Consider the following 25,278-nt stretch of genomic DNA (forward strand, 5'->3'; position numbering starts at 1 on the left):
GGAAAACGTGCATTTCCAAAAAGTGCATACTTTTATATATTGTGATAAGGAACTTTTTTCTTGGAATAGACAAGTGCAACTGCACAAATGTTAAAACCGGTGCCAAAAAGTTACCCTACCTGAACTGTAGAGCTGATCTCCGATGCAAAGCCGCCTGTCAAGGGAGCCTCGTGACTGATTAGCAGTCGCCCTGTTTTGATCACAGACTGAAAGAGAAAAGGAAAATCTGATGTTGAAGAGAATACATGTTTTCAAGTATATGATGGCAGTCTTGATTAAGGAATAAAAACAATGTATTTCAATCCAATAAATGATTAAAAATTAGTAATACAGTTTTAGGTCAAATAAGTTGTAACTTTCTCTCACTGCAGTTATTTGATATTTGCACTGTTACAAAAATTTCCAGTGTAGTTTATAGTCCTACAAAAGAAAAATGAGATCTGTAATTCTGTCATTAAAAGGCATTCCATTATAAAACCCTTCTGTGTTACAAACTAAATCACAGTCTTTCATGTTTTTATCTCAAAATCATTTTTTCTTCATATTACCTTAAGACTGAAAGTGCTTTGTTGGGTTCATTTTCGGGTGTATTTGCATATAAACAAACAGCCTTGGGAAATAGGGTTTTGTGGAGAAGGAACACATGAAAATAGCACGGAAAAGCTGTAACGCAGGAAAAGCTCAAGCTACTCAATATTCAAGGAAACCTAGCAGGAAGAAATCACTGCAAAAGTACAAGGGTTCCAGCCGTCTTTGTTCATGTGCATTAAAATCTGGTTAACCACCACAACTCCATTTTAACCTAGAAAATGTCACAAACAAAAAGATGTACTCTCAATACTGGCTCAGTGTGGTTGTTCACCCAGCATGATATACTCTGTACCATAATAAATCAAAAAGAATAGCTTATGATATCATAGCAGGATGACAGCTGTGTTGGAAGGTAAAAAATATTAAAACCAATAGCAAGTTACTGCTTCAAATATATTGAATAATTAACATGTTGCCAAAGAGCAGGGATAATGTCTCTTCTACATGTCTAATAATGTGATACCACCTTTCTTAAATTATACATTAATATTTTGTGAATATAAGATCTTCCAAGCAAATATATGTATATAAATTAAAAGACTGCCTTCATTCTAAGCAATTAGAGTTTAAAACCTTAAAAGGAGCAGATGTTAAACTCCAAGATATGGCCAGTAGCCATGATAAAAATAAGTTATTGTGTCTACTGAGTACATAGTGACTTAAAAACATAAAATTTTATGAACACCTTAATGAATACCATCCCTGCCCCCAGTGAAATTCTAACCTTCGTATACTGGTATTTGGATTTTAGGACTGTGATTAATTATGCCATTTATGAAAGTCACAAATTAAATTTTAACGCACCTGGTTAGAAATATACAGAGACAGAAATAGTCCACAATCATGAAAAAAAAAAAAAAAAAACAAATGCGTTCTCAAAGGACTCTCTAAAAGAAGTCCTGACCTAAATGACTACCAGTTAAAAAAACAGATTTGACAACTAAACCTTTCTTATCGCTCTGAAACCCAAAAGTCTGCCAATGTATAAGTGCCCAAGGATGACATAGCTAAAATCCATCCCAGCTAGAGGATGCATCTTAAATCCCTGGGAGGTAGAAATGAGAAACTTCTATAAAAATTCTACTGTTACCTTAAACCTCCACACAACAGAACTGGTATTTTTTATTTGAGCTGAGTTCTATCCAAGATCGAATGACAACCTTCAGAATGATCCCTGAAGGCCAATAAGCAACCAGGGCAGAGAGCCTGGCTTCCTATAGCCTGCAGAATATAGTGGGGAAACGAAGCACAGGTGTAGCCAGGACGAAAGCTTCCAACCCTTGGAGTTCATGCAACATGATGAAATCTGGAGACCTGCCGAGTGTCCTTCAGCAGGAGAAAGGCTAGATAAACCAAGACCTAGCAATACAGTTGGATATTATGCAGCCACAAAAAAGACTGAGGACAGGGAAAGATGCCTATGGTAAATGAACTGATAAAATGAGCAAATGGGGTGGCTGGGTGATAGACACTGGGGAGGGTATGTGCTCTGGTAAGCGCTGTGAATTGTGCAAGACTGTTGAATCTCAGATCTGTACCTATGAAGCAAATAATGCAATATTTGTTAAGAAAAAAAAAGAAGAAGATAGCAGGAGGGGAAGAATGAAGGGGGGGAAATTGGAGGGGGAGACGAACCATGAGAGAAGATGGACTCTGAAAAACAAACTGAGGGTTCTAGAGGGGAGGGGGGTGGGAGGATGGGTTAGCCTGGTGGTGGGTATTGAGGAGGGCACATTCTGCATGGAGCACTGGGTGTTATGCACAAACAATGAATCATGGAACACTACATCTAAAACTAATGATGTAATGTATGGTGATTAACATAACAATAAACAGTTTTTAAAAATCATAAGGAAAAAACAAAAAAAATGAGCAAACTGCAGAACAACATAATCTCATTTTTACAAAACAAACAAACAAACAAACACCACAGCAGTGGGGACACCAATATACATAGCTGTACGTCCTGAGCCAACATGTGTAAATAGTCTGGAGGGATTCATTCCAAACTACCAAAACTTGTTTCTCCTAAGGAGTGACAGTGAAGGAATTCTTGGGAAAAGACTATGTAAAATGCATTTTTATATTATTGGAAGTATTCCCAATAAGTCATTATTAAGTAAAAGTAAAGCCTTGAATTAATGCTGAAAGTAACAAGTACACACTGTTGTAGTCATGATCTCCTCAAAAAAACCTAACAATTTTTTTTAATGGTATTTTAGGAGTAGCTTCCAGTACAAGAGAACCCTAAGGTCCCAAGCTCCAGCAGGAAATAGGCACACTAAGAACACAGGGAGTCAGCCTTCTCCTGCCAGTCTCTGTAGACTGTGCTCCACGGCAGGATGATGACCAGCTCACCTCTTGGCCCTTAAACTGTTGGATTCTACACAACATGGTCAATGAGCTATTAGCATCAGAGAACATGAAGCTCTTCAACACCTCCGTATGTGTGTTATGTACCTGTGTGTTCTCGGATCAAGAGTTATGCTGACAGTTACAGAAGAAATTCCAGAAATTTCTAAAACATCAAGAGCTAAAGGTTAAACACAATGAAAAGTAATAACACTGTGAGTTTCTGGAAATTATTATGGTATACAAACTAGTGAGAGACAGTGTGGCAAGAAGAGAGGAGTCAGAAATAATGACCACCATCAACAACTGGTTGTCCCATACGTTGCTATATGCTAGGCTGTGAGCTGAGCATTTCAGATTGATTACTTAATTTAATTTGGAAAGCACCTAAGTTTCATTTTTGCTTCTTAAAGTCAACTCTTGATATCTGAAAAGTATTAAAATGTGTAAAATAAAATTACAACAAAATTCTGAAAAATGCCAAAATTAAGAAGTAACTGTGATATTTTCCAAGTCATATCACCAAAGAATTAGCATATATTGTTAATGACTGAGTCTATAAATACAGTTCAATAATTTTGTAAGATATAATTAAATTCAACCTGGAATGTGCTTTTTTATCATTCATGATTTTAACTTACTAGAATTCCTGAAGATCGTTTCTTTTCTATACTCCTTTGGAAACTATTAACACTTTGTTAATATTATGATAATGAGATCATCACAAATCTAGAAAATTAGAGACAGTTTTACTCTATTCTTTGTGATTCAATTAGATATTCTGATTAAATTACATGTTTATGGTCAACTTTAACAGGCATTTCATTTTCACACATTTAAGCACAATGATACACAACTGCCAGGTTATACTGCTAGCCAAATTTAGCATTTTGAGGTATTTAGTAAAAATTAACATGGTGCCTTTTAACAGGGATAGCCATTAACCTTTTTAAAATAGCTAAAGAAAAAAAAAAATTTAAGAGGGTTTAAACAACTTTTCAGTACGAAAAGCTGAACCTATCAGAGCCAGGAAAGATCACATAAGGCTGGATTTTCCAGTATCTGCTTCTTAAACTTCTTGCCACTAAGACCTGCTCCAGGATCCTGGCCTCGGGCAGATGGAGCACCAGTGAGTTAGAGACAACAAATGGCACCAGGGAAAGCTAAGCCAATTAAAGACTAGGACTGTGAATAACTGTTCTCTGTATCCCCTACCACGACACAAAAGGGCTTTGTTTCCTACACCGGCTCCAGAAGATTTGTCAAGAAAACTTTAACAGCAATTCTGGAAGGCTAGGAGTGAAACAGACTGTGGCTGCTAAGTCAGTTAGCACTGGTCGGCCCTGGATTTCCCTCATGGAGTCTCACTTTCTCACTATTCCAGTTAGCCATCCCTTCCCCTATCAAGCTTTCAATACGGAACACACGGCAGCTTTGCCAACAACAGAATGATCAAGACACCTCTGTTCCGATGGGATGCTGACAATGCCTTGTTCCTGGTGGCCGCTCCGTGACTTTTTCCCATGGTGCATCTTCTACCCAGACGTCATTACAAGTGGCTATCACTTCAAGTTATCCATGCAGGATATCTAGTACAATGCTCAAAATATGGTAGACACTCAAGAAAAGTTAATTAGATAAAAGCCTATTACAAAATAATTTCATTATACTAAGTATGTCCTCCTGTGATGTACTGAAGCTATTTATTACTTTCTTAGAAAGCTCCATTTTTAAGATAGGGCAAAAGTATACTTCACATCCCACAACAATTTAAATACAAAATAATAGACTCCAAACTGAGGTTATTTTAATGTAGAGTTGACAATAAGATACCCGTGCTAAGAGCAAATTGCTAAGTTATATTCCATTAAAGAGACTGCACAAATTTTGGCTGCCCAAACATTGGACATATGTTTTAGTGAATGTAGCCTTTAAATATTTTAACACAACTCAACCAGGAAAACGGTTAAGCTGTCATTCCAGGAGAAAATGATACAGACAAGCAGACCACTAGGCTTGCATATGACCAAACGTGTAACACTGACATTCAAAAAGCAAAAAATATATATATTTTTTAATTTCTTACACAAACTCCATGGCAAGACTTTCTCCTACAGAGCACTTCAACCTGACCAACACAAAGTTCAGCAGCCTATTCTAACTGCTGATCAGATAAATTAGGAAAGTAACACTTTGGATAGGCAATTCATAGCCTTTTTAAACATTTTCTATCTGAAGATAAAGCTAATGAAAGGCAAAAGAAACACCAAAGCCGGTCTTTACCACTTCCTTTTGAAATAAAATGTTTATAAATACATATAAGCAAAAGTAATAGTAAAATCACACACCTGTGTTTCATTAACCAAGAACGTATTAACCAATATTTAGACACTCTAGAATCATTAAGAATATGATTTAAATTAGCTTCAAATATCATTGCAAATGGATTACAGTTTTTGAAATGTTTTCTTGTTTGGTAGCCAAATGCATTTGAAAAGTTAGCCAGAAAAACTTCACAATTAATCTCAAGCTAACAAATGTATTCTAATATGCCCAGCAACTATTATTAATCAGCATGATCTTCATGCACAGACCATGGACTGATACTCCACTGGAGAAATACCAATGCTAAAAGAGAAAGAACAGTCACATGAACTCCAGAGAAAGTTCGGAAAAGTCCATTTTGGCAAGAATATTAGTGATGGGGTTACAAATATTTTGCTATTGTAGGAAAATGGAATGAATGGAGAAAAACTAAATCCTAGGAGCTTTATCACCCATGTGGAAAAATGTAGGTAAGGGAGCAAGCAGAGCATAGAGAACAGAGTAAAATCAATAGGAAAAGAATGAGCAAATCGTACTAACAAAGGCATGAAATGTCTGGGAAAATTTCAGACAACCTCACTAGTTCAATCCTGCCTGAATTATTTGTATAATCACAGCTCAAACACTGAAGAGTCTAGGATAAACTACTTTTGTAAAAATTAAAAGTGGACAGCTCTCTGAAATTATGTCAAACCGTGTCAGATAAACATGTTTCTATCAATCAACCTTACCTTTCTGGCTTGTTTCCGTGGAGTCCCTCCAGGCTCAGGTCATGCCAGGCCAATCGCTCTGTGAAAGTGACCCATGCTTTCCTGCCTCTGACTTCCTTCCCCAAATTGGCAGGCATTCTATCCCTCCCTCAAGGCCCATCTCATACAATGCCTTCTCCCTGATCCCGTTTTTCATGTCACATTATATACATTCTAGTGACCACTTGCTAACAGAATTTGAAGCAGCCAACAACGCAAGGATATTCTATGAAACATAAAACCAGGTACGAGGGCAAGGGTCAAGTACTAGGGTCAAGGCAACACTTACTGCTATGTCTCTCTTAGGAACACTAGGAATTTGCCTTGTAGGACAGCCCTGTGCACATCTCTGTCTTATTAGCCCTTCCAGCTGCACTCAAAATCACAAATTTGAAGATGGGGACTGTTTATATTTATGTCTATTGCCGAACACAGCATATGACAAATATGCATTAAATTGAGCCAATTATGCTCGGGTTTTTTTTGTTTGTTTGTTTGTTTGTTTGTTTTGCGGGGGGGAACCAGTCTATATATATTAGTAAAAAAAAAAGAGTTTGGAAAAATACTTGAGCATCTTTTTGTTTCTTTGATCTGGGGGTATTCTTTTTTCTCGGAGAGCCGGGCGGGGTGTCTGTATTATGTCTCCCAGCAGGCTCTAACTCCTTCAGAAGCACAAAATTCAGAAAGTGTCATGTATTCTATACCTAACCATAATACCTAGTATATGGTTGTGGATGTGGGCTCAATAAATGTTCTTAATGTTGATTTAAAAAAAAAAAAAAAAGAAGCATACAGACACAGTGATTTAAATGAACCATTAACAAGCCTCCAATTTTCTGATGCCTTTAAGCTCTTAGGAGAAACTGAATAGAGCTATAAAATGCATTGAAAGAGAAGTCCTAAAAACTAAGGTCTAATCACTGTTCTGATTCTAATAAAGGACTCCCCTGGGCCGACTCTTTCCACTTATTTTTTCTAGTCCCGATTGGTTTTGGAATAAGGGAGTGAGCAGTTCAAAACATGTTTCTGTTTTTATGTACATCTCTTTGAAATACATGCTTGTAACACAAACATGAACAGAACATTTCCTTTTCCTGGTACTAAACATAAATTTTCTTTTTCTAGTGAGAAAAGGTCATGTCACCATGATGATAAAGGTATTGTACTGGATGGGTGGACATTTATTAAATATACAGTTAAGCCATGAGTAAATATGTAAATAAATGTGTCTTAAAAGATTTTTTTTCATTTCCTCCATTAGCTCAAGCATCAGGCAAAACACACCGTCCATAGATATCAACATGCTTTTGTGCCAAAACAATTTTTCAATGATTGAAGCAGCCACTTCCCCAGCTGTTTTCCTGTGTTCATTCTATCACAGCCCTATCGTTTCTCAGCAGGATTTAGAATATTTCCATAAACTCATACCCCATCTCCCCTGCAACTCTTAGCCATCTCTGTTCATGGAAAGAAGAAGTCTTAACATGTCATTTGGATATGAATATTGTTGACTTCCATGTTGTAGAATTTTAGAAAACTGTTAACAAGAACTATCACAAAGCCAAGCTGTACTTTTGGAAACACAGTCAAGGTGTTGTATGTTCTACATCTTCTATCCTCAGAACCATCCTCAGTTCTAGCAAACTTTTTCTTTGGAGTTTGCAACAGCAGAAGCATTCAGAAGCACCACAACTAAAATTTTACTATAAACATGATTATATTCATAGCAGCAATGTCTGCAACAGCCAAACTGTGGAAGGAGCCGAGATGTCCTTCAACAGACGAATGGATAAAGAAGATGTGGTTCATATATACAATGGAATATTACTCAGCCATCAGAAAGGATGAATACCCACCATTTGCACTGACATGGATGAAACTGGAGGAGATATGCTAAGTGAAATAAATCAAGCAGAGAAACTCAATTACCATATGGTTTCACTCAGATGTGGAACATAAGGAATAGCGTGGAGGACCACAGGGGAAGGGAGGGAAAACTGAATGGGAAGAACTCAGAGAGGGAGACAAACTATGAGAGACTCTGGACTCAGGGAAACAAACAGGGTTACAGAAGGGAGGGGGGTGGGGAGATGGGGTCACTGGATGATGGGTATTAAGGAGGGCATGTGTGGTGATGAGCACTGGGTGTTATATGCAAATAATGAATTGTTGAACACTACATCAAAAACTAATGATGTACTGGGGCGCCTGGGTGGCTCAGTTGGTTAAGCGACTGCCTTCAGCTCAGGTCATGATCCTGGAGTCCCGGGATCGAGTCCCACATCGGGCTCCCTGCTCGGCAGGGAGTCTGCTTCTCCCTCTGACCCTCCTCCCTCTCATGCTCTCTGCCTCTCATTCTCTCTCTCTCAAGTAAATAAATAAAATCTTTAAAAAAAATTTAAAAAATATTTTTAAAATATTAAAAAAAAAAAACAAACTAATGATGTACTATATGCTGGCTAACTGAACATAATAAAAAAAAATAGATCCAAAAAAAAAAAAAAAAGAAAAAGTGGGAGTACAATAGCTCCTACACACTACTTGGCAAATCTGGAAACTGACCCAAAGTGAAGACCAATGGCAGTACCATTCCACTACATTTATTATTAATTCAGGTAGTTTACCTTCACTCAAGTAGTACTGTTTTGTTACCACATGTTATATACATATTGTATGGTGGAGGAAGGTGTTGATAATTCACATATAACTCACCTTTAGCATCTAGGTTATGATTATGGGCTGATTGCAAATTCCATACACATAGTTTTGTTTGTTTTGCCATTTTAGTCATTTTTAACTGAACAGCTCTATGGCATTAAGCACATTCATATTGTTGCACGATCGTCAGCACCATCCATCTGCAGAACTTTTTCACCTTCCCCAACTGAAACTCCGTGCCCCTTAAACAAGAACTCCCCATTCCTCCCTTCCCCCGGGTCCTGGCAACTAGCATCTACTTTCTGTCTCTCTATCGTAGGAAACTCATATAAGTGGAATCATATAATATTTGTCCTTTCATAACTGCCTTACTTCACTTAGCATAACGTCTGTTCATCCATGTTAGCATTTGTGAAACTCTCCCACTTATTTAAGGTTGAATGCTATTCCACTGTATGTATACACATTTTGTATATCCATTCATCTCTGGGACATGTGAATTACTTCCATATTTTGGCTATTGTGAAAATGCTGTGATGAACGTGGGTGTAGAAATACCTATTCAAGTTGCTGCCTTCACTTCTTTTAGGTATATACCCAGCAGTGGAATTGCTTATCACGTGGTAATACTATGTTAAGCTTTTTGAGGCATTGTCATACCAGTTTCCAAGGCATTTGCACCATGTTACATTCCCACCACCAATGCACAGGGCTTCCAATTTCTCTACATCCTCACAGCATTTGGTATTTTGGGTTTTGGTCTTGTTTTTTATAGTAGTCATCCTAATGGGTATAGGGTGGTATCTCACTGTGGTTTTGATTTGTATCTCCCTAACGATTAGTGATGTCTCATCACTAACAATTTTTTAATAAGGCTGTTTGATTTTTGTTGTTGATAAAAGAGTTTTAAAAATGCTTATGCATCTAATGATATATTATATGTTGGTTAATTGAACATAATAAAAATGCTTACACACCAAATTTCTAAATTGTTCCCTTTGAGGACTGGAAATAAAATCTCTTCATAATATAATATTCCAAGTAGAAAAATATATAATCATACTCAACCGTTCACCATGCCCTCTTTCCTGGAAAAGCATACATCTGGTTTCCTGACTATCCTCTGTTCTGAAACAAACACAAAGACATTTTTTCCTAAGATCACTGATGTCACATAGATCCTTGCCCAGATTGATTATCTAAAATGGCATTCCTCTCCTGAAAAATTCTCAATGGTAAATCAGCTAATCAGAATCAGAAAGATAACTTATACATAGTAACAAAACTATAGTCCCCTGCCCAAGAAAACAATGGAGTCTAGTTACATAATAGAGGACCTTCTGAGCCTCCTGTCTTTGTTCCCTACTCTGCCAGTAATTAGGAAATAAAATAATGCCAGCTAAGAAAGTTTGGAACATTGGTATCAACCAGAAAAACCACCACCATCTTATTTGTTATATGCAATTTCCCAATTAATTTTTAATGTTGTATAAATTCCAAAGGTCACTGGTTCATGTCAAAAACAACTTATTGAGCCACTCACATGTGCTAGTACTAGGGAAACAAAGATGAGTTAACCCAGGTCCCAAAGGACTATAATATGGGTTGCCACAATATCCTAGGACAGAGCATACTTAAGAAAAAAGAAATTAAAGAATACTGGAATTAAAAATCATGTTTCATTTGTTAAAAACAAATGTTTTTAGAATTTTAAATTTCAACTCTTAAGATCTTTTCTAAAATAACATTGAAAAAATGAATTTCTCTCTTCTTAAAACAAACCACAATTACTAATATTCACTCCTTTTCTATCCATAAGTCTCCATTTGGCAAATTTTTCTCAAGTGTTGACAACAGAGGGAAGTACTATGTCTGGCCATCATAAGAGTTCCACGGGGTAGAAACTGATATCATCCCCTGTGCTCTCAGCATACCATGAATAATAAGAAAGTGACCCTAACCAAAACCAGCACTGTCAGCCAGTTATGTTTTATACTGTTGTTTTAAGCATGTATCAAGGGGACAATTTTCCCTGAAGCCAGCTGGTTGTCCACCAAGGTAATACTTCGCTAAGGAATGACCAAAAGTATAAACACTGCTACAATTCTGCATCACCATGGATAAATGCTTTTATTTTCTAAAACCTGGTCCAATTCTGTTGAAGTAAATGGGTTTTTTTAGTCCATTACGAAACCAAAATCATGTGTAGTTCATAATACATGGGCAAGGCTTAAAATCTTTTGGGTCTTTTTTATGACTCGAAAGAGTGGTATGGTAAAACTCCAAGGATATTTCAGCAAAAGTTATAATACATATGTTTTTTAGTATATATAACTAAGTTGGCATAGAGAGTAATAAAGTACATAAATTTCATACTTTCATTAAAACCAAGAGGACGGGGAGAAACTATTTATATGACAGGTGGAGTCAGGAAAAGAATCCCATTTAGCAGAAATAGCAGTTATTTGTCTACCAAACACTCACTGATTTCATAGGAAAGGTGAGGGAGGTACACATATCTCAAGGTAAGAATTAGAGTATCAAAATCCACTGGTAATAGAATATTAGCGAGAAGTTATATGCAGTATAATAGTTGTCCAGAAATATAACTCACTATTGAAAAATCAATTTATATCTACATTTAAGCCTCTTTTCCTTTTTGCAGGGAAAGCACTCTGAAATTTTCTTTCCTTATAAACCACAAAAATATCAACAATCCATTCCTCTTTGATTTACAGTTCTCTGTTCTGTTTTTTATTGACAAGGACTAATAAAACAGAGCAAGATAACCATGGCCGTTTTCCCACAAAAAGTGAGACATACCTATAATAGCTTATGAATGATAAAGTCATTTTGTTGAGGAGTGATCCAAGAAGATTTTGTGCTTGTTGACTTACTTTATCATAAGTTGGTCATTTTACTATATCCTTTATGAATACAATCATTATAAGAGAAGGGCGCCTGGGTGGCTCAGTTGGTTAAGCGACTGCCTCCGGCTCAGGTCATGATCCTGGAGTCCCGGGATTGAGTCCCATGTCGGGCTCCCTGCTCAGCAAGGAGTCTGCCTCTCTCTCTGACCCTCCCCCCTCTCATGCTCTCTATCTCATTCTCTCTCTCAAATAAATAAATAAAATCTTTAAAAAAAAAAAGAGAAAATATCGTTACTAACTGATGAAAATGTTCCATTGCTCTAATAATTTTAAAAACTAAGTTAAAAAATAAGAATGCAATAGCACCTCATCCATTAAAGTCACAAAATAATTTAAATTTGAATTCTGGCAAGGTTATAAATCTCACATTGCCTGTGCAATGTAAACCAGCATAAATCTTTTGAGAAACACTTTGGGAATCTATTTATCAAAAGATCCTAATGTTCAGATTCCTATAATAAGCAATCTCAGTTCTATGAGGTATTCTCAGAAAAGAATCCAAAGTTGTAAAATACTGGACTTCTGGTTTAAAATAATCATGTGCATGTACTAGGTCAAAAAAACTCAAAAAAAAAGTTTAAGAAACACTGTTTTAGAAACACGGTCTCACACTAAAGACTCCAATACCATATTTGGCTCAAGGGTAAACTGTTTAAAAGGGCGAAGCACTTTAGAAATACTGCATTTCAATGCCTTCCAGTGACCATACATTGCATACTGTCTAAAACCAAGGGCTTAATAATTCTGCTTCATCTGCCTAACTTCTTCAGGTCCCCCGAGTTTATGCCCTGTGTTCAGAGTGGCAGAGAAGCAGGTAGAGAAAAACTAGAGTGTAGGAGAAGCTCCGACCCGGAAGCACAGCTCCTGTCCTGGGGGTTCAGGCTGGGAGCTGATGGCCTACCCTTTGGCTTAGAAATTAGAGAAAATAAACAGAGCAGAATCAAAGGGAACATGATCTGATGGGCACTGGGTGTTATACACAACTGATGAATCGTTGAACACTACATCAAAAACTAATGATGTACTACTATATGTTGGCTAATTGAATTTAAATTTAAAAAAAAGAAAGCATGCAAACTATCTCAAAAAAAAAAGTGAACCCCACACTCTGGCTACTGGCAAATGAGTCTGGACAAAATGATATCACCCTGTTCAAAAATGAGTAAAGGAAGCAAAACACAGAGTAAACCATTGATCCTAATGGAAAAAAAAAAAAAAAAACTCTAGACAATATTGTGATCATTCAAAGAAAAAGCGTGCCTCTGAAAATGATCTACTCCAGAGCCAGAAGAAAGTGTTAAGCAACTACTGTGCATTGTCAAGAGAATACAAATCTAGTCTTTAAGAGACAGGCATCAAAATTCTAAAGAGATTGGATGGTTGGATGAAGGATACAGATGACATCTGAAATTCTCACATGGAAACTAAAACCATAAGAATAAACAGAACTTAAATTCCCCGTGGTAACAGATCTGGGTATCTTTCCCTACTGCCCTCCACTAGCCTGGTACAGCACTCCACATTCGGCAGACTTGAAAACTATAGCTGCATGAATGAAGATAGATTCCTTGGGCCCCATGCAAGTGTCCAAAAATACAGGGGGCAAGAAGCAAGCACAGGGGAAAGCAAGGTGTGTAACAAGAGGAGTCTTTTCTCTTCCTTCCCGGGCCACAGCACGGCAGTGAGGAGTCTTTCCCTAGCTTCCCTCCACCTCCTTGGACATCAGAGGTCCAGTGCTGGAGAAGCACACACAGGGCTTCCTCCTCTTCTCCTTCCATTTTCCCTTTCCCAAAGTCCGCGTGGGGCCAGCTATTACCCAAACTGTACTGAGGCCAAGAGGGGCAAGGAGCAGGAGGAGGGAAAGGAGGTTCTTCCGCCCAGTCTGATGGTAACTTCAAGGCACAGCATTAATCAGAGACTGCCGACCAATAGCTTTCGTTTGGCAAGAGACACAAAACAAATGTCTCGGGACCCTGGGGAGTGAAGTGCATCGCTGAGGCAATAACAAGTGGTGGGGAGTGTGGACAAGCAGAGAACACAGTCTCTGACTTCGGTGGTCACAGTGTTCTTTGTTTTGTTTTGTTTTTTAATACTGGGAAAGCCAGGCAAAATATGCCTCCAGCCTGGATTCTGCCTAAGAGTTGCAACCTATACTTTAAGGAAATATCTTTGTGGCAGAATAACACTTTTTTTTTTCACATGTCAAGATGCACTTTCTGCTCTGTTATCTTTACCCACAAAATTATACACTGAATTAGGCAGCCTTCCATTCTGGCCTTACCAAACATTTTGCAGATATTTACCAGGAAAAACATCCATTTCGTTGAGCATTACATTTAGCAGAGCCGACCCAGTGTTTCAAAAGGAAGACATTTGGGCCATTTCTTCACCACGTTGTTTCTAAAACCCAGAAAAACAATAAGCTATCCAAGGTAACGTGTAACTTTAAGTTTTCAGTAGTCCTGCTATATGCTCCAAAATGACATCATAAGTGGACAATTACAGCATTTGAAATTTTAAATGTGCAGGGAAAAAAGGAGTCTACAGCTCTTGAAACTCTTCCCCACAATGCACTCGGTGACAGTGTCCTACATCGCCTAACTGCGGTAACTCTGATGTGCTTACTTACACACCTGTGAAAGACTGAAAATCAGTTTACCAATTATTATTAGTCCTTTGTAGATCAAAACTTTTCTCCTATCAAAAATATAATTTTCGGGGCACCTGGGTGGCTCAGACGGTTAAGCGTCTGCCTTCGGCTCAGGTCATGATCCCAGGGTCCTGGGATCGAGTCCCGCATCAGGCTCCCTGCTAGGCGGGGAGCCTGCTTCTCTCCCTCTGCCTCTGCCTCTCTCTCTGACTTTCATGAATAAATAAATAAATAAAATTTAAAAAAAATATATAATTTTCTAGAAAATTTTCTTTATATAAAAGGGAATCTATAAAATTCTTTATTACCACCCTTCCCCCACCACCAGTTTTTGAAAGGGAAATCGCTAATTTTGGCCAACAATACTGAAACTGGGCCAGGCCAACAGCAGTGAGCATAATGTCCAAAGTTGGTGTGTCTGCCGTAGCTACAAGGAACAGGTAGAAAGAGGAAGCACAGATGCCATGGCCAGCATTTTAAAGCAGAGGAAGAGAATGAAAAATGAAAATAATCAGGTTTACTTCAGGACCCACACAGAAAAGGGACTGGAGACTCCCAAATCCAAATGGTGAGGATAGGACCATGAGGTTTTCCTCCTAGTCATGATGTGGCCTCAGGATGACGGGTTATGCTTCACCATCATTGCTTCCCCCCAGGGTTTACCAACCCCCTACCTACTATGGTTTAGGCTCAAAAATAAAGGGTTTTGTCCTTCACTAATCATAAATTCATTTCCGTTAGGTATAGAAATGGATGTTCTTGAATCTATCATACACTACCCCTTTAGTTCCAATGGTGATTAATGTTATAATTATTTCCAGCAAATTAAGGGAAACATACTAGGGTTTTGCTATTCTTTTGAGTCCCAAACACTCGTAAGAACTGGCTCATAAATCTGTCTTAAAGAAAAATAATCATTTTTTCACATCTATTACAAAAAAAAATGCATGACCTCTAAAATATGTGTGCTTGTGTTTATAGGCACGCCTTTTTCCACTTTTTTATCTATACTGTTTGAAGTTCATATATTTTAAACTACAGCTTCACATGAAACCAGGAGACCTCCACAGGGTGGAATATTAACATAACCTTTAATGTTACTGCTCCCCAGTCCCACCGTCCTGCAAAGGAGGGTATCGCTTTTCACGAGGACAGCCAACCATAATTCTGAAATCAGAACAGGGTTGGCTCTGCATGACTGATACTGGACCCACACTCTTGTAGCTGGCCTGGGGCAAAAAGGTACCCTGCTCACTGAGCAAGGCAGTGGGAGGGAAGAGTGGCTGGGACACACATTTGAGACATAAATCTGCAAATTCTCAATAAGCTGCAGCGATTAAGAGCCAGTATCCAATCTGAAAAATGTCAAAGACCAGTTCTTTGAATACAGTTAAGGGGTGAGCTCAGAAACACTAACAAACATATCTGCACGACCTTCGATATTGAATTGTTTGGGCACTATTTTGTAAAACCACAAGATAAGAAGTTAAGCAGAAAACAAGATCATGGAGCTGGCATCTATCTTTAAGTAATCATTTTCATGATTCAGAGGAACTGAAGAGTTCAGAAGAACTCTAAAGAGAAGTCTCATTCATGAATAGTGGTCCCTAGCGTATATTCCCATCCTCTAAAAAACATAGTTTTGAAAGAGAGACCATATAAACAGTGAAATGCACATAAGTGGGATGAGGGGGTGTAGAAAGACTCAGATTGAAACCAAAACCTAGCTTCTCTAGTTACCAGTTGTGTGGCTTAAGTACATTAACTTCTTTGAGCCCAGATTTTCATCTGTAAAATGGGGATCGTATTGCCTCCTTCCAAGGTTGCGGCAAGAACCACTAATTGCATCCATGATGGGCCTGGCACACAGACAGCGCTCACGAAATGGTAGCTACTTGCCATTATTATCATCAGGCTCATCATCATCACCAAATTATCATGAACTTAAAGATTGGGAAATTGGTCCTGAAAGAAAAGATGATCCTAGCAAATGTGAGTAATACAAATTCTGAGGGTGAAATAAATTGTTATGCCTAAACGAAACTGAACCTCATTTGAATTAAGTGGTTTCCAAGGTAACATTTGGGCTCTAATAGATTGCAAGCCCTCGCTGAGTGCAGAGTACATAACTACGGGCTCCAAGTCACCATCCACTTTCAGCAGGGAACAACAGTGGCGGGTCTGATGAGACCCCAGGAGGTAGAAGTCATCAGAGACATTGTGCTTTCCCAAGGCCCATGAGCCCAGTCAGTATGCTGCAAACTGCACTTACAGAGGCCCTTGTCTGATGTTTCTCAGATAGAATAATGTTCAGACCAACCCCCTTTAGAAGAAAATTTTCCAAAACTAATTTATGAACTTATTCTGATACTTAAATGTGCACAAAATGAAAAACTCCTTACGCATATAGCTTTTATACAATCATAAACCAAAGAAATTGTAAAGGACATATAAAAAAAAAAGCAATGAAATTCATACTAGTAATATCAATTTAATGTCACCTCCTGAATCTCAGTCCCTGAAGGAGAGTCAAAACAAGGAGATAATGACCGAACTATTTATCCTGCTGTAACCACTGTGTTTTCACGTACACAGTATATTAAGCATAGTCTCTATGCTCAAGAGACCGAGAGAAAGATTGCCAAGAACATGGATGGGATCTGACCTAATAGAAGTTAAAGGTTGGTCTGTTAATACCGGGCATTCTCCATTCCTAGTGTTCTGACCGTAGGATGCCACCCCTTAGGACATCCTCTAGCAAGGGCCTTTTATATGGACAAAAATTACATGCAAATAAAGTATACCATAAATAGAAGCACAGTGACATCCACTCTAACTCTGGCTTGGGAGAAAGTTCTGGGGAGGAGTTTGAGAGAGAATTACAACCAAAGAGTGATAACATGAAGGTGAAGAATATGGTTTATGTTAACTTGAGTTTCAGGGATAGAATGTGCTTGTGCTGCTCAACTCTTGCACTCCCTGCTAACGCCTGTCATCGTGGAATAAATGTGGACACCAGCCCACGTGGCCTATTCTCACAGGATCACTGTTTAGGAGACCAACCCCAAACCAGGAACCCTGGGCTGAGAGAAGGCAGATCCTCACCCTCCTGGGGCTTGGGTGTAGCCCAGAGCCATCTTTAACGCCCATGCATCAAACCCACCCAAAGCGCAAGGTAAGATAAAGTGCCAACACACAGGAAGGGTGGGAAAGAGAGGGTCAGTAATCATTGTTTGCTGCTTCAGAACTTTTTATTCCACAGAACTACAGGCTAATGATGAAAAAAAAGAAGTGTTTGCAAGGCTGACTCTTTTTAAGTTAAAGTTTTGTTGAAGATTTTCTCTGGTACCCTTCGAAAGGAAGTGTCTGAATCCATTACTATGGCTTCTATGTGTAATCAGCATTCGAGTGGTTTTCTCAGAGTTAGATAAACAAGTGCTGGTGTCCCTTCAAGCTCCAAGAGCCCCTGAAAATATGAGTCCTTAGCTCAGTTTGGTGACCTTTTCTCTTGGATACCTACGCCATGAAAAGCTGTCCATGAGCTGGTGAAAATAACCTGCCACTGATCTCTGAACACTTTTAGGCTTTCATGCAGAAAGAGTGCCTCACCCATCTCTCCATTTAATATTGTTGCAGTCAAACAAGGAAAAGGAAAAAGTCTGTGAAGAAATTAATGTAGAGGACATATTATAGAGCCAGAACAGTAAGTGAAAAATTTAGGATACATAATGGGGAATACTTTTTTTTTTTAAGATTTCACTTATTTATTTGAGAGAGAGAGACAGAAGTGCACAAGCTGGGAGGAGAAGGAGAAGCAGGCTCCCTGCTGAGCCAGGAGCCCAATGCAGGACTCGATCCCAGGACCCCGGGATCATGACCTGAGCTGAAGGCAGACGCTTAACCGACTGAGCCATGCAGGCACCCCTATAGTAGGGAATACTTAACGGCAGAATTTAAATTCTTAAAATGTGTGTTATTGTTATACATAATTCCCTGATTTATAGGTTTTATCATAAAAACAGAAAAAAAATATGTATGAGTTGCCAAGATATTTACATTTACATTATATATCATATACATATACATACATGTATGTACATAGTATCATATTTATGTGTGTGCATATGTATGTATATATATTTTGGAGGTAAGGTATGTGGGGGTGTGCAGACAGAGAGAGATATTAAAGAGGAACTAGGAATTTTTTTTAAAGTAATCAGTCAGCTGAATGTAAGAATATAAGCCTCATATGGGAAAGACTTTTTTTTTATGACTGGGCCTTGCTACCTCAGTACATAGCAGCTGCTCAATAAACTCATTTGTCAAAGGGCTAAACATAATTTTTTTCTTTTTAAAAGTGGTCTCATAAAGAAACAAAGGCAAATTTATTCTTCCAAATTTATTCTTATTTATTCCCCAGCTTTACTGAGCTAGAACTGAGATAATATTGTGTAAGTTTTATAGTGTGCTATGATTTGATACATGTAGATGTTGCAAAATGATTACCACAATAAGGTTGGTTAATATTCATCACCTCACATGGTTACAATTGTGTGTGTGTGTATGTGTGTGTGTGTATGGTGAAAACTTTTAAGATCTACTCTCTTAGCAACTTTCAAGTATACAATATAGTATTGTTAACTATAATCACTGTCCTGTGCATTATACCCCCAGAACTTATTTATCTTACAACTTTAAGTTTGTACCCTTTGACTACCTTTACCCATTTCCCCTACCTCCTATACCCACCTCTGCTCCTGGCAACCACCACTCTGTTCTCTGTTTCTATGAGTTTAGGGCTTTTTTTAGATGCCACATACAAGTGAGGCCATATATTATAGTATTTGTCTTTCTCTGTGTAAAATTTATTTTTAATAATGTAGGTATTCGGGCGCCTGGGTGGCTCAGTTGGTTAAGCGACTGCCTTCGGCTCAGGTCATGATCCCGGGATCGAGTCCCGCATCGGGCTCCCTGCTCAGCAGGGAGTCTGCTTCTCCCTCTGACCCTCCTCCCTCTCATGCTCTCTGTCTCTCATTCTCTCTGTCTCAAATAAATAAATAAAATAAAATAAAATAAAATAAAATAAAATAATGTAGGTATTCACATTTGTAAGCAATTGGAGAAATCATAAAATTGCACAGGAAACTACTAGATTTTAAAGTAAAATCACCCACCATAAAAATGCAAATTTGGAAACATCCTCCCCTGTTAGCCAATAATTGTCTATTAGAAATCTCTGTTTTGAACAATATCATTGTCAAAAAAAACGTGTACTATGAGACACTACATTTATCATGGTTAAGTATTATTAACAATTATATCTCCTGTTTACAAAGCTAAGTAAACAGATGTCAATCAGTTTTTTAATTTTAAAAGTATGACTGAAGCCTAAAATAAAGAGCTACCTGATTTTGCCAGCACAGAGAAAAGTGCTATTCAGTTGAACCTAGAAGGAACTACCATGAGACTGTTTGCTTTCTAAATAGAAAAACTGAACTATAAAAAGCATTACAAAAATTGGCAATTTGGGGGCACCTGGGTGGCTCAGTCAGTTAGGTGTCTGACTCTTCAGCTCAGGTCATGATCTCAGGGCTGTGAGATCGAGCCCCATATCCGGCTTCACACTGGGTGTGGAGTCTGCTTAACATTCTCTCTCTTCCTCTCCCTCTGCACGTCTTCCCCCCATGCTCCCCTTTCTGCTTCTCTCAATAGCTCTCTCTCTCAAAAAAAAAAGGGTAATTTTGTGAATTTAAATAGTCGTTTCCGGGGCGCCTGGGTGGCTCAGTTGGTTGAGCGACTGCCTTCGGCTCAGGTCATGATCCTGGAGTCCCGGGATCGAGTCCCGCATCGGGCTCCCTGCTCAGCGGGGAGTCTGCTTCTCCCTCTGACCCTCCTCCCTCTCATGCTCTCTGTCTCTCATTCTCTCTGTCTCAAATAAATAAATAAAAAATAAAATCTTTTAAAAAATAAATAAATAAATAAATAAATAGTCGTTTCCTTAAATAATTTTACATATATACATACATACATGCACACATATATGTATACAGACATACTTACATATACATACACACATGCATATAGTTTGTATAAATATATATAAATGTGACATCAAGAAGTTAAATAACATTAATCATTTTTGCCAACTTTAAATTTTATTGACTTAAGCTTACTATTTGCTGCCAATCTGATGACCCAAAGGGAAGTTTATGGTTTCTCAAAGATAACTTCCAACCTTTAGGGGTGTGAGATAATAGAAAATACATATTAGTTTCTGCCCCCAGTTCCTTGCACAGAGATCCTAAAACCTTTGTAATTTCCTAAGTGATAAGCACACCAGGAACATCCTTTGTTCTAATATTTGGTTTTTGCCCCAGTTCCTGATGCGGGGCTGAAATTCTTATAATTTCCTGAGATAGGAGTGTCTCTTGTCCTAATAAGGCAACTCTGTGTGGGCTCTCAGATGACTCCTGGATGGGAGCTGGTCACCTGAAAGACCAAGCCATGATAAGAAGCTTGGAATTTTCACCCCTCCCCCACTCTCTTGAGAAGGGAGAAGGGCTGAAAATGGAGTTAAAAACTGATCATGCTTACGTAATGAAGCCTCCATAAAAATTCCAGTAGTATGGGGTTCAGAGAGCTTCCAGGTGGGGGAACACATCCATGTACCAGGATGTACCAAGAGTACCAACTCCATAGGGATAGAAGCTCCAGAGCACAGCACCCTCCCAGTCTAAACTTTATCTAACTATTCATCTGTATCCTTTATCATATCCTTCAGTAAGCTGGCAAACGTAAGTGCATAAGTGTTTCCTTGAGTTCTGTGGGCCACTCTAGCAAATTGAGCCTACAAAACGAACCTCCAATTTATAGCCAGGTTGGCCAGAAGCTGTGGATAAGCTGGGGACTTACTACTTGCAGTTGTCATCTGATGTGGGGTGGGAGCCGTCTTGTGCAACTGAGATCTTACCCTGAGGGATCTGACAGTAACTCCAGGCAGATAGTTAATAGAGTCAGAATAGAGTTAAACTGTAGGACACCCCGCTAGTGTTGGAGAATTGCTGGGGGCAGGGTGGGGGGGAAACCACGCCTTCGGTGACCGGAAGTGTCAGAAGTGTTGTGAGTGTGGTAGTAGTGTGAAAGTAAAGGACACACAAAGGAGAAGGAAAGGCTGAGTTTTTTCCAGTACAGGGAGAAGTAAACAAAGGCAAACAGCATTACAACACAAATCACTTCCTTGCGGGCAGAGTCATCCTACCAGAACCCAGTGGTCAAATTTCTGCAGCTGGCTTATTGTCTTATCACTTGTCCCTAAATAATGTTCATGACTAGGATAATGTATTTAAGATCTTTGTATCCTTTACATGTTCTCTAATAAGTATAAGAAACATTATACCCAGTATATGAGGCATATTCATTCTGCTTAAGAGGCTAGCATATATTCCATATGACATTACACAACACAATTCCAATATGGAAAACTAAGTTTCCATTGTGCTCTAATCACATGGAACCAACCCATGATTTTCATCTCTCTTTGTTGTAAGGCAGGGATAAAATCCTTCTAGTTTTGTCATCCTGTAACATGGAAAGCTGATGGCCCTCTCCATATTTAGTTTTCCCTTACTACATACTGTACAGAGATATCGGGCTCCCTCATGATGAACAATCTGTGATGATCTGAATGTTGTCCTTTCATTTTTTTGTAAATTAAAGTATTTGAGAAATTAATACCCAAACCGTTTTTCAATACAGAAAGAGAGAGGACACTCTCAATGGAAAGAAAGAAACGAAATGTGAAAAGCCTTTCATGGAAGATTCATTCTTGGCAAACTGTAGAAGGATGGCTATTTTTAATAGATCTTGAGCAAACCGGTAATTACCATGTTACAATTCTCACAAAGAATTATATAGGACACATCTCTTTTCCATACGGCAGTTTATGTAGGTGCAATGGACAGTCAGCAAAGCTAATAAGGTATAAAAATCAATAAAAATAACACTTGGGCTCTGCCTTTAAGGAGTTTAAAATTTATAAGATTGTTGAGTCTATATATTAAAGTATATAGAAAAAACAATCACACTGATCATGGTGAGCACTGAGCAATGTATAGACTTATCAACTCACCGTGTTATACATCTAAAATTAATATAACATTATATGTCAACTATACCTCAATACTAAAAATAAAAAAAATTATTCAAAAACAAAAAAATGAAAAAACAAATATAACCTGTAGTGTTAATATAATTAGATTCATTTTTAAACAAATAATGAATATTGTGCTTCAAAATACCAAAGACATATTATGCTAGCCATAAGGCTTTTGCTTAACACATTTGTGGAATTCTGTTTTGCAATTATCTTTAAAATTTGTTTATGAACAACTAAAAAGATCACTCACATTACTTTACAATCACCCTCCATAATACTGAATTTGGAGAGAAAAACAAATTTTCAAAAAGAATCTAATTAAAAAAACATGACATGTAACAAAAAAAAAATAGGTTCACTAAAAGAAACAGGGATAGGATTAGGATAAAATAGTAAAAGATATAAAGTACTAATATATATTAGGATACTAAGAAATCGGAGGAGAAATTTTTACTTTCTTCAATTCGATTATAAACAGGGAAAAGGTGGTTGTGCTATGGCCTGTCCTTGATGGCCCCTGTATGCATTAGCCTAAATCAAACAAATGCAAACATTGATACCTCTTAGGCAGTTATGTTGTAATAAAGGAAGGACCATGATTATTTCAGCAGAGAAATGACTACTTATGAAATGTTGCCTAAAGACAACTTAATTCCAGTGCTGAAGATATTTTAAAACCATATTTCTATTTTACCAATATTTAAATTTTAGAAACTTCGACAGGCATTAATGATCTATAAAAGCTAAAACTTACAATCTTCTCCTTTAGGGTTAAGAACAAGTTATAGTTTAAAATCTTCTCTCACCAAGGTTCATTATGAAAACTACAGAAAAACATTATATATGCAGCCCAGCGTTTTGGGCCAAAGATCACCTGGGATTAGTATATCAAAAGAGATGTATTATTTGTATGCATGATAAAGTGACATGGGATGACAGAACATGTTGCAATTTTCCCTACCATCCATGTCCTCTCTCCTGCAGGTTAATCTTCCTTTGGAAGTCTATCCCCTCTCTGTAAGATGACATGAAGGTGCCATCAACCAAAGCACCTGACATTCTCTTGAGTAAGGAATGGACACAGAGCCCAAAGGTAAGGCTAAGAAAACTCTCCTGAAAGCTGACATGTGAATAAATAGCATGATTGCACAAAGATCAAAATCTCATTGACCCCCAAAGTGACACCTGAAAAGACCATCTACTACTTACTGCAACTTTCTTTCATCTCTGGATCTGCTGGGTATCCTGTTCTTCTAAGGTACTTCCCAGCCATTTTTAAGTCCTAGCATACATAAAAATTTAACCTCTGCATGGCACACTGGGTTTAGAGGGCTAGACTGCTCACAGGCTGGAAGTATTGGCCCCAAGAACCCACCCAGCTGACCCAAGACTAAGGGATCAATATCTACTCTCAACTATAACCCGTTCTAAGCACATTGGTGTGCTTTGGCACAGCTCCAAGAGGCTTGATTCTTCCGGTAATACTCAAGCTGCAAATCAGAAGATATCCTTCCAAATAGACCACTCCTTTGCTTAACTAAGCCTGAGTAAGTTTCTGTTGCTTGCAACTAAAGCACTGATAAAGATGTCTGGAAGAAACTGATGGAGAGGATGGTGATGATGATCATGATCATAAACAGGACGCTGCTAGGAGGAAGAGATGCGGAAAAAGAAGAAAGAAGGGACAGAAGGAAAGTCTACACTGTAAGAGACTTTATGAAGAGGCCTATCTAAATGGCAACATTATATTTTCACAGATAAGTAACTCTCTATGATGGTAGCCATATATTGCTCTAGTTTTGTGCAAAATACATAGCTTTATTTTGGTTGCAGTTCACGCAATGCTTTTAAAAACAATTTAAAATTTTTCTCAGTTTCTATTCAGAAAATTTAAGTTTGGAAAATTTGTTAAAATAATTTGTAACTAATGACCTTGTCAAAATGTGGTTTTACAGCTGAGATGCCAGTGAGTGGAGAATTAAGGTACTTTCCTAATTCCATAATCATGTTCAGTTTATAACAGTCTTATTCATCAAATGCTAATGACAAAATAATCTCAATGATCTCAGCAGTAACATTGTTTGGATTTGAATTTCTCCAGAAACCACTCAATTTACCACTAGATCTAATATAAACAAAAATAAGTCCCAGTGTCATATGAAGGAAATTTTGGAAATTTTACTGTAAAATGCAACTTCAGCACTGGCTTTGGACGTGGGCAGCATGGATCAACATCCCCAGTTCTGCAGCTCACTGGTTGGGTGAACACAGGCAAGTTTCTCGACCTGTGCCTCAATTTCTTTATCTATAAAATGGATGGAGTAATAGCACCTACCTAGTGCCTACCTAGGAGTACTGTTGGGATGTTTCAATGAAATAATGCACATAAAGCTCTTAACATAATGCCTAGCATCACAACGGGAATTCTGTTAGCTAGTATTATGGCATAAAATTGAGTTTCTGTTCTGTGTTGACTTACTCTCTTTATTTACAGTAGTTTTTAAATATCTGTATGATAAAGCCCCCACTGACTTTTATCTAGCAGCAGCAGAGCCCCCTAAGTTAATAATTCAGTCAAAAATCTGTACACAGCTTATGATGAAAGTATTGTGGTGAGTTTGATTTGAGTCGTAATAATTTAACTCCCTGTCATTACCTTAAATATTATATATGCGGGAATCAACCATCTGTTGATGTTGGTGGTTGCTACAAACAGTATAAACAAACAGAAATATGTAAAAGAAGGAGATGGTCTTTAAGACATGAGTAGTTTTTCATGAGAACAGAGAGTATGGGTGATACTTGAAAACGGAAGCCTGGAGTGAAAGCTGCTGTCTCTAAATTGTACGCAATCTCCTCGGTTTACAC

General features: G+C 38.0%; 1 protein-coding gene across 2 annotated transcripts in view; it reads right to left on the bottom strand.

The window, feature by feature from the left end:
- BCKDHB (branched chain keto acid dehydrogenase E1 subunit beta) overlaps positions 1–25,278 on the bottom strand; it is a 213,031-nt gene that overhangs the window by 61,035 nt on the left and 126,718 nt on the right. For both annotated transcript variants that reach the window (XM_021693184.1, XM_021693185.2), the window contains exon 9: positions 120–206. In XM_021693184.1, the coding sequence (XP_021548859.1) occupies positions 120–206 (87 nt within the window). The remainder of the gene's footprint in view (positions 1–119; positions 207–25,278) is intronic.

The sequence above is a fragment of the Neomonachus schauinslandi genome, chromosome 8, assembly GCF_002201575.2.
Source record: "Neomonachus schauinslandi chromosome 8, ASM220157v2, whole genome shotgun sequence".
Classification (NCBI taxonomy): Eukaryota; Metazoa; Chordata; class Mammalia; order Carnivora; family Phocidae; genus Neomonachus; species Neomonachus schauinslandi.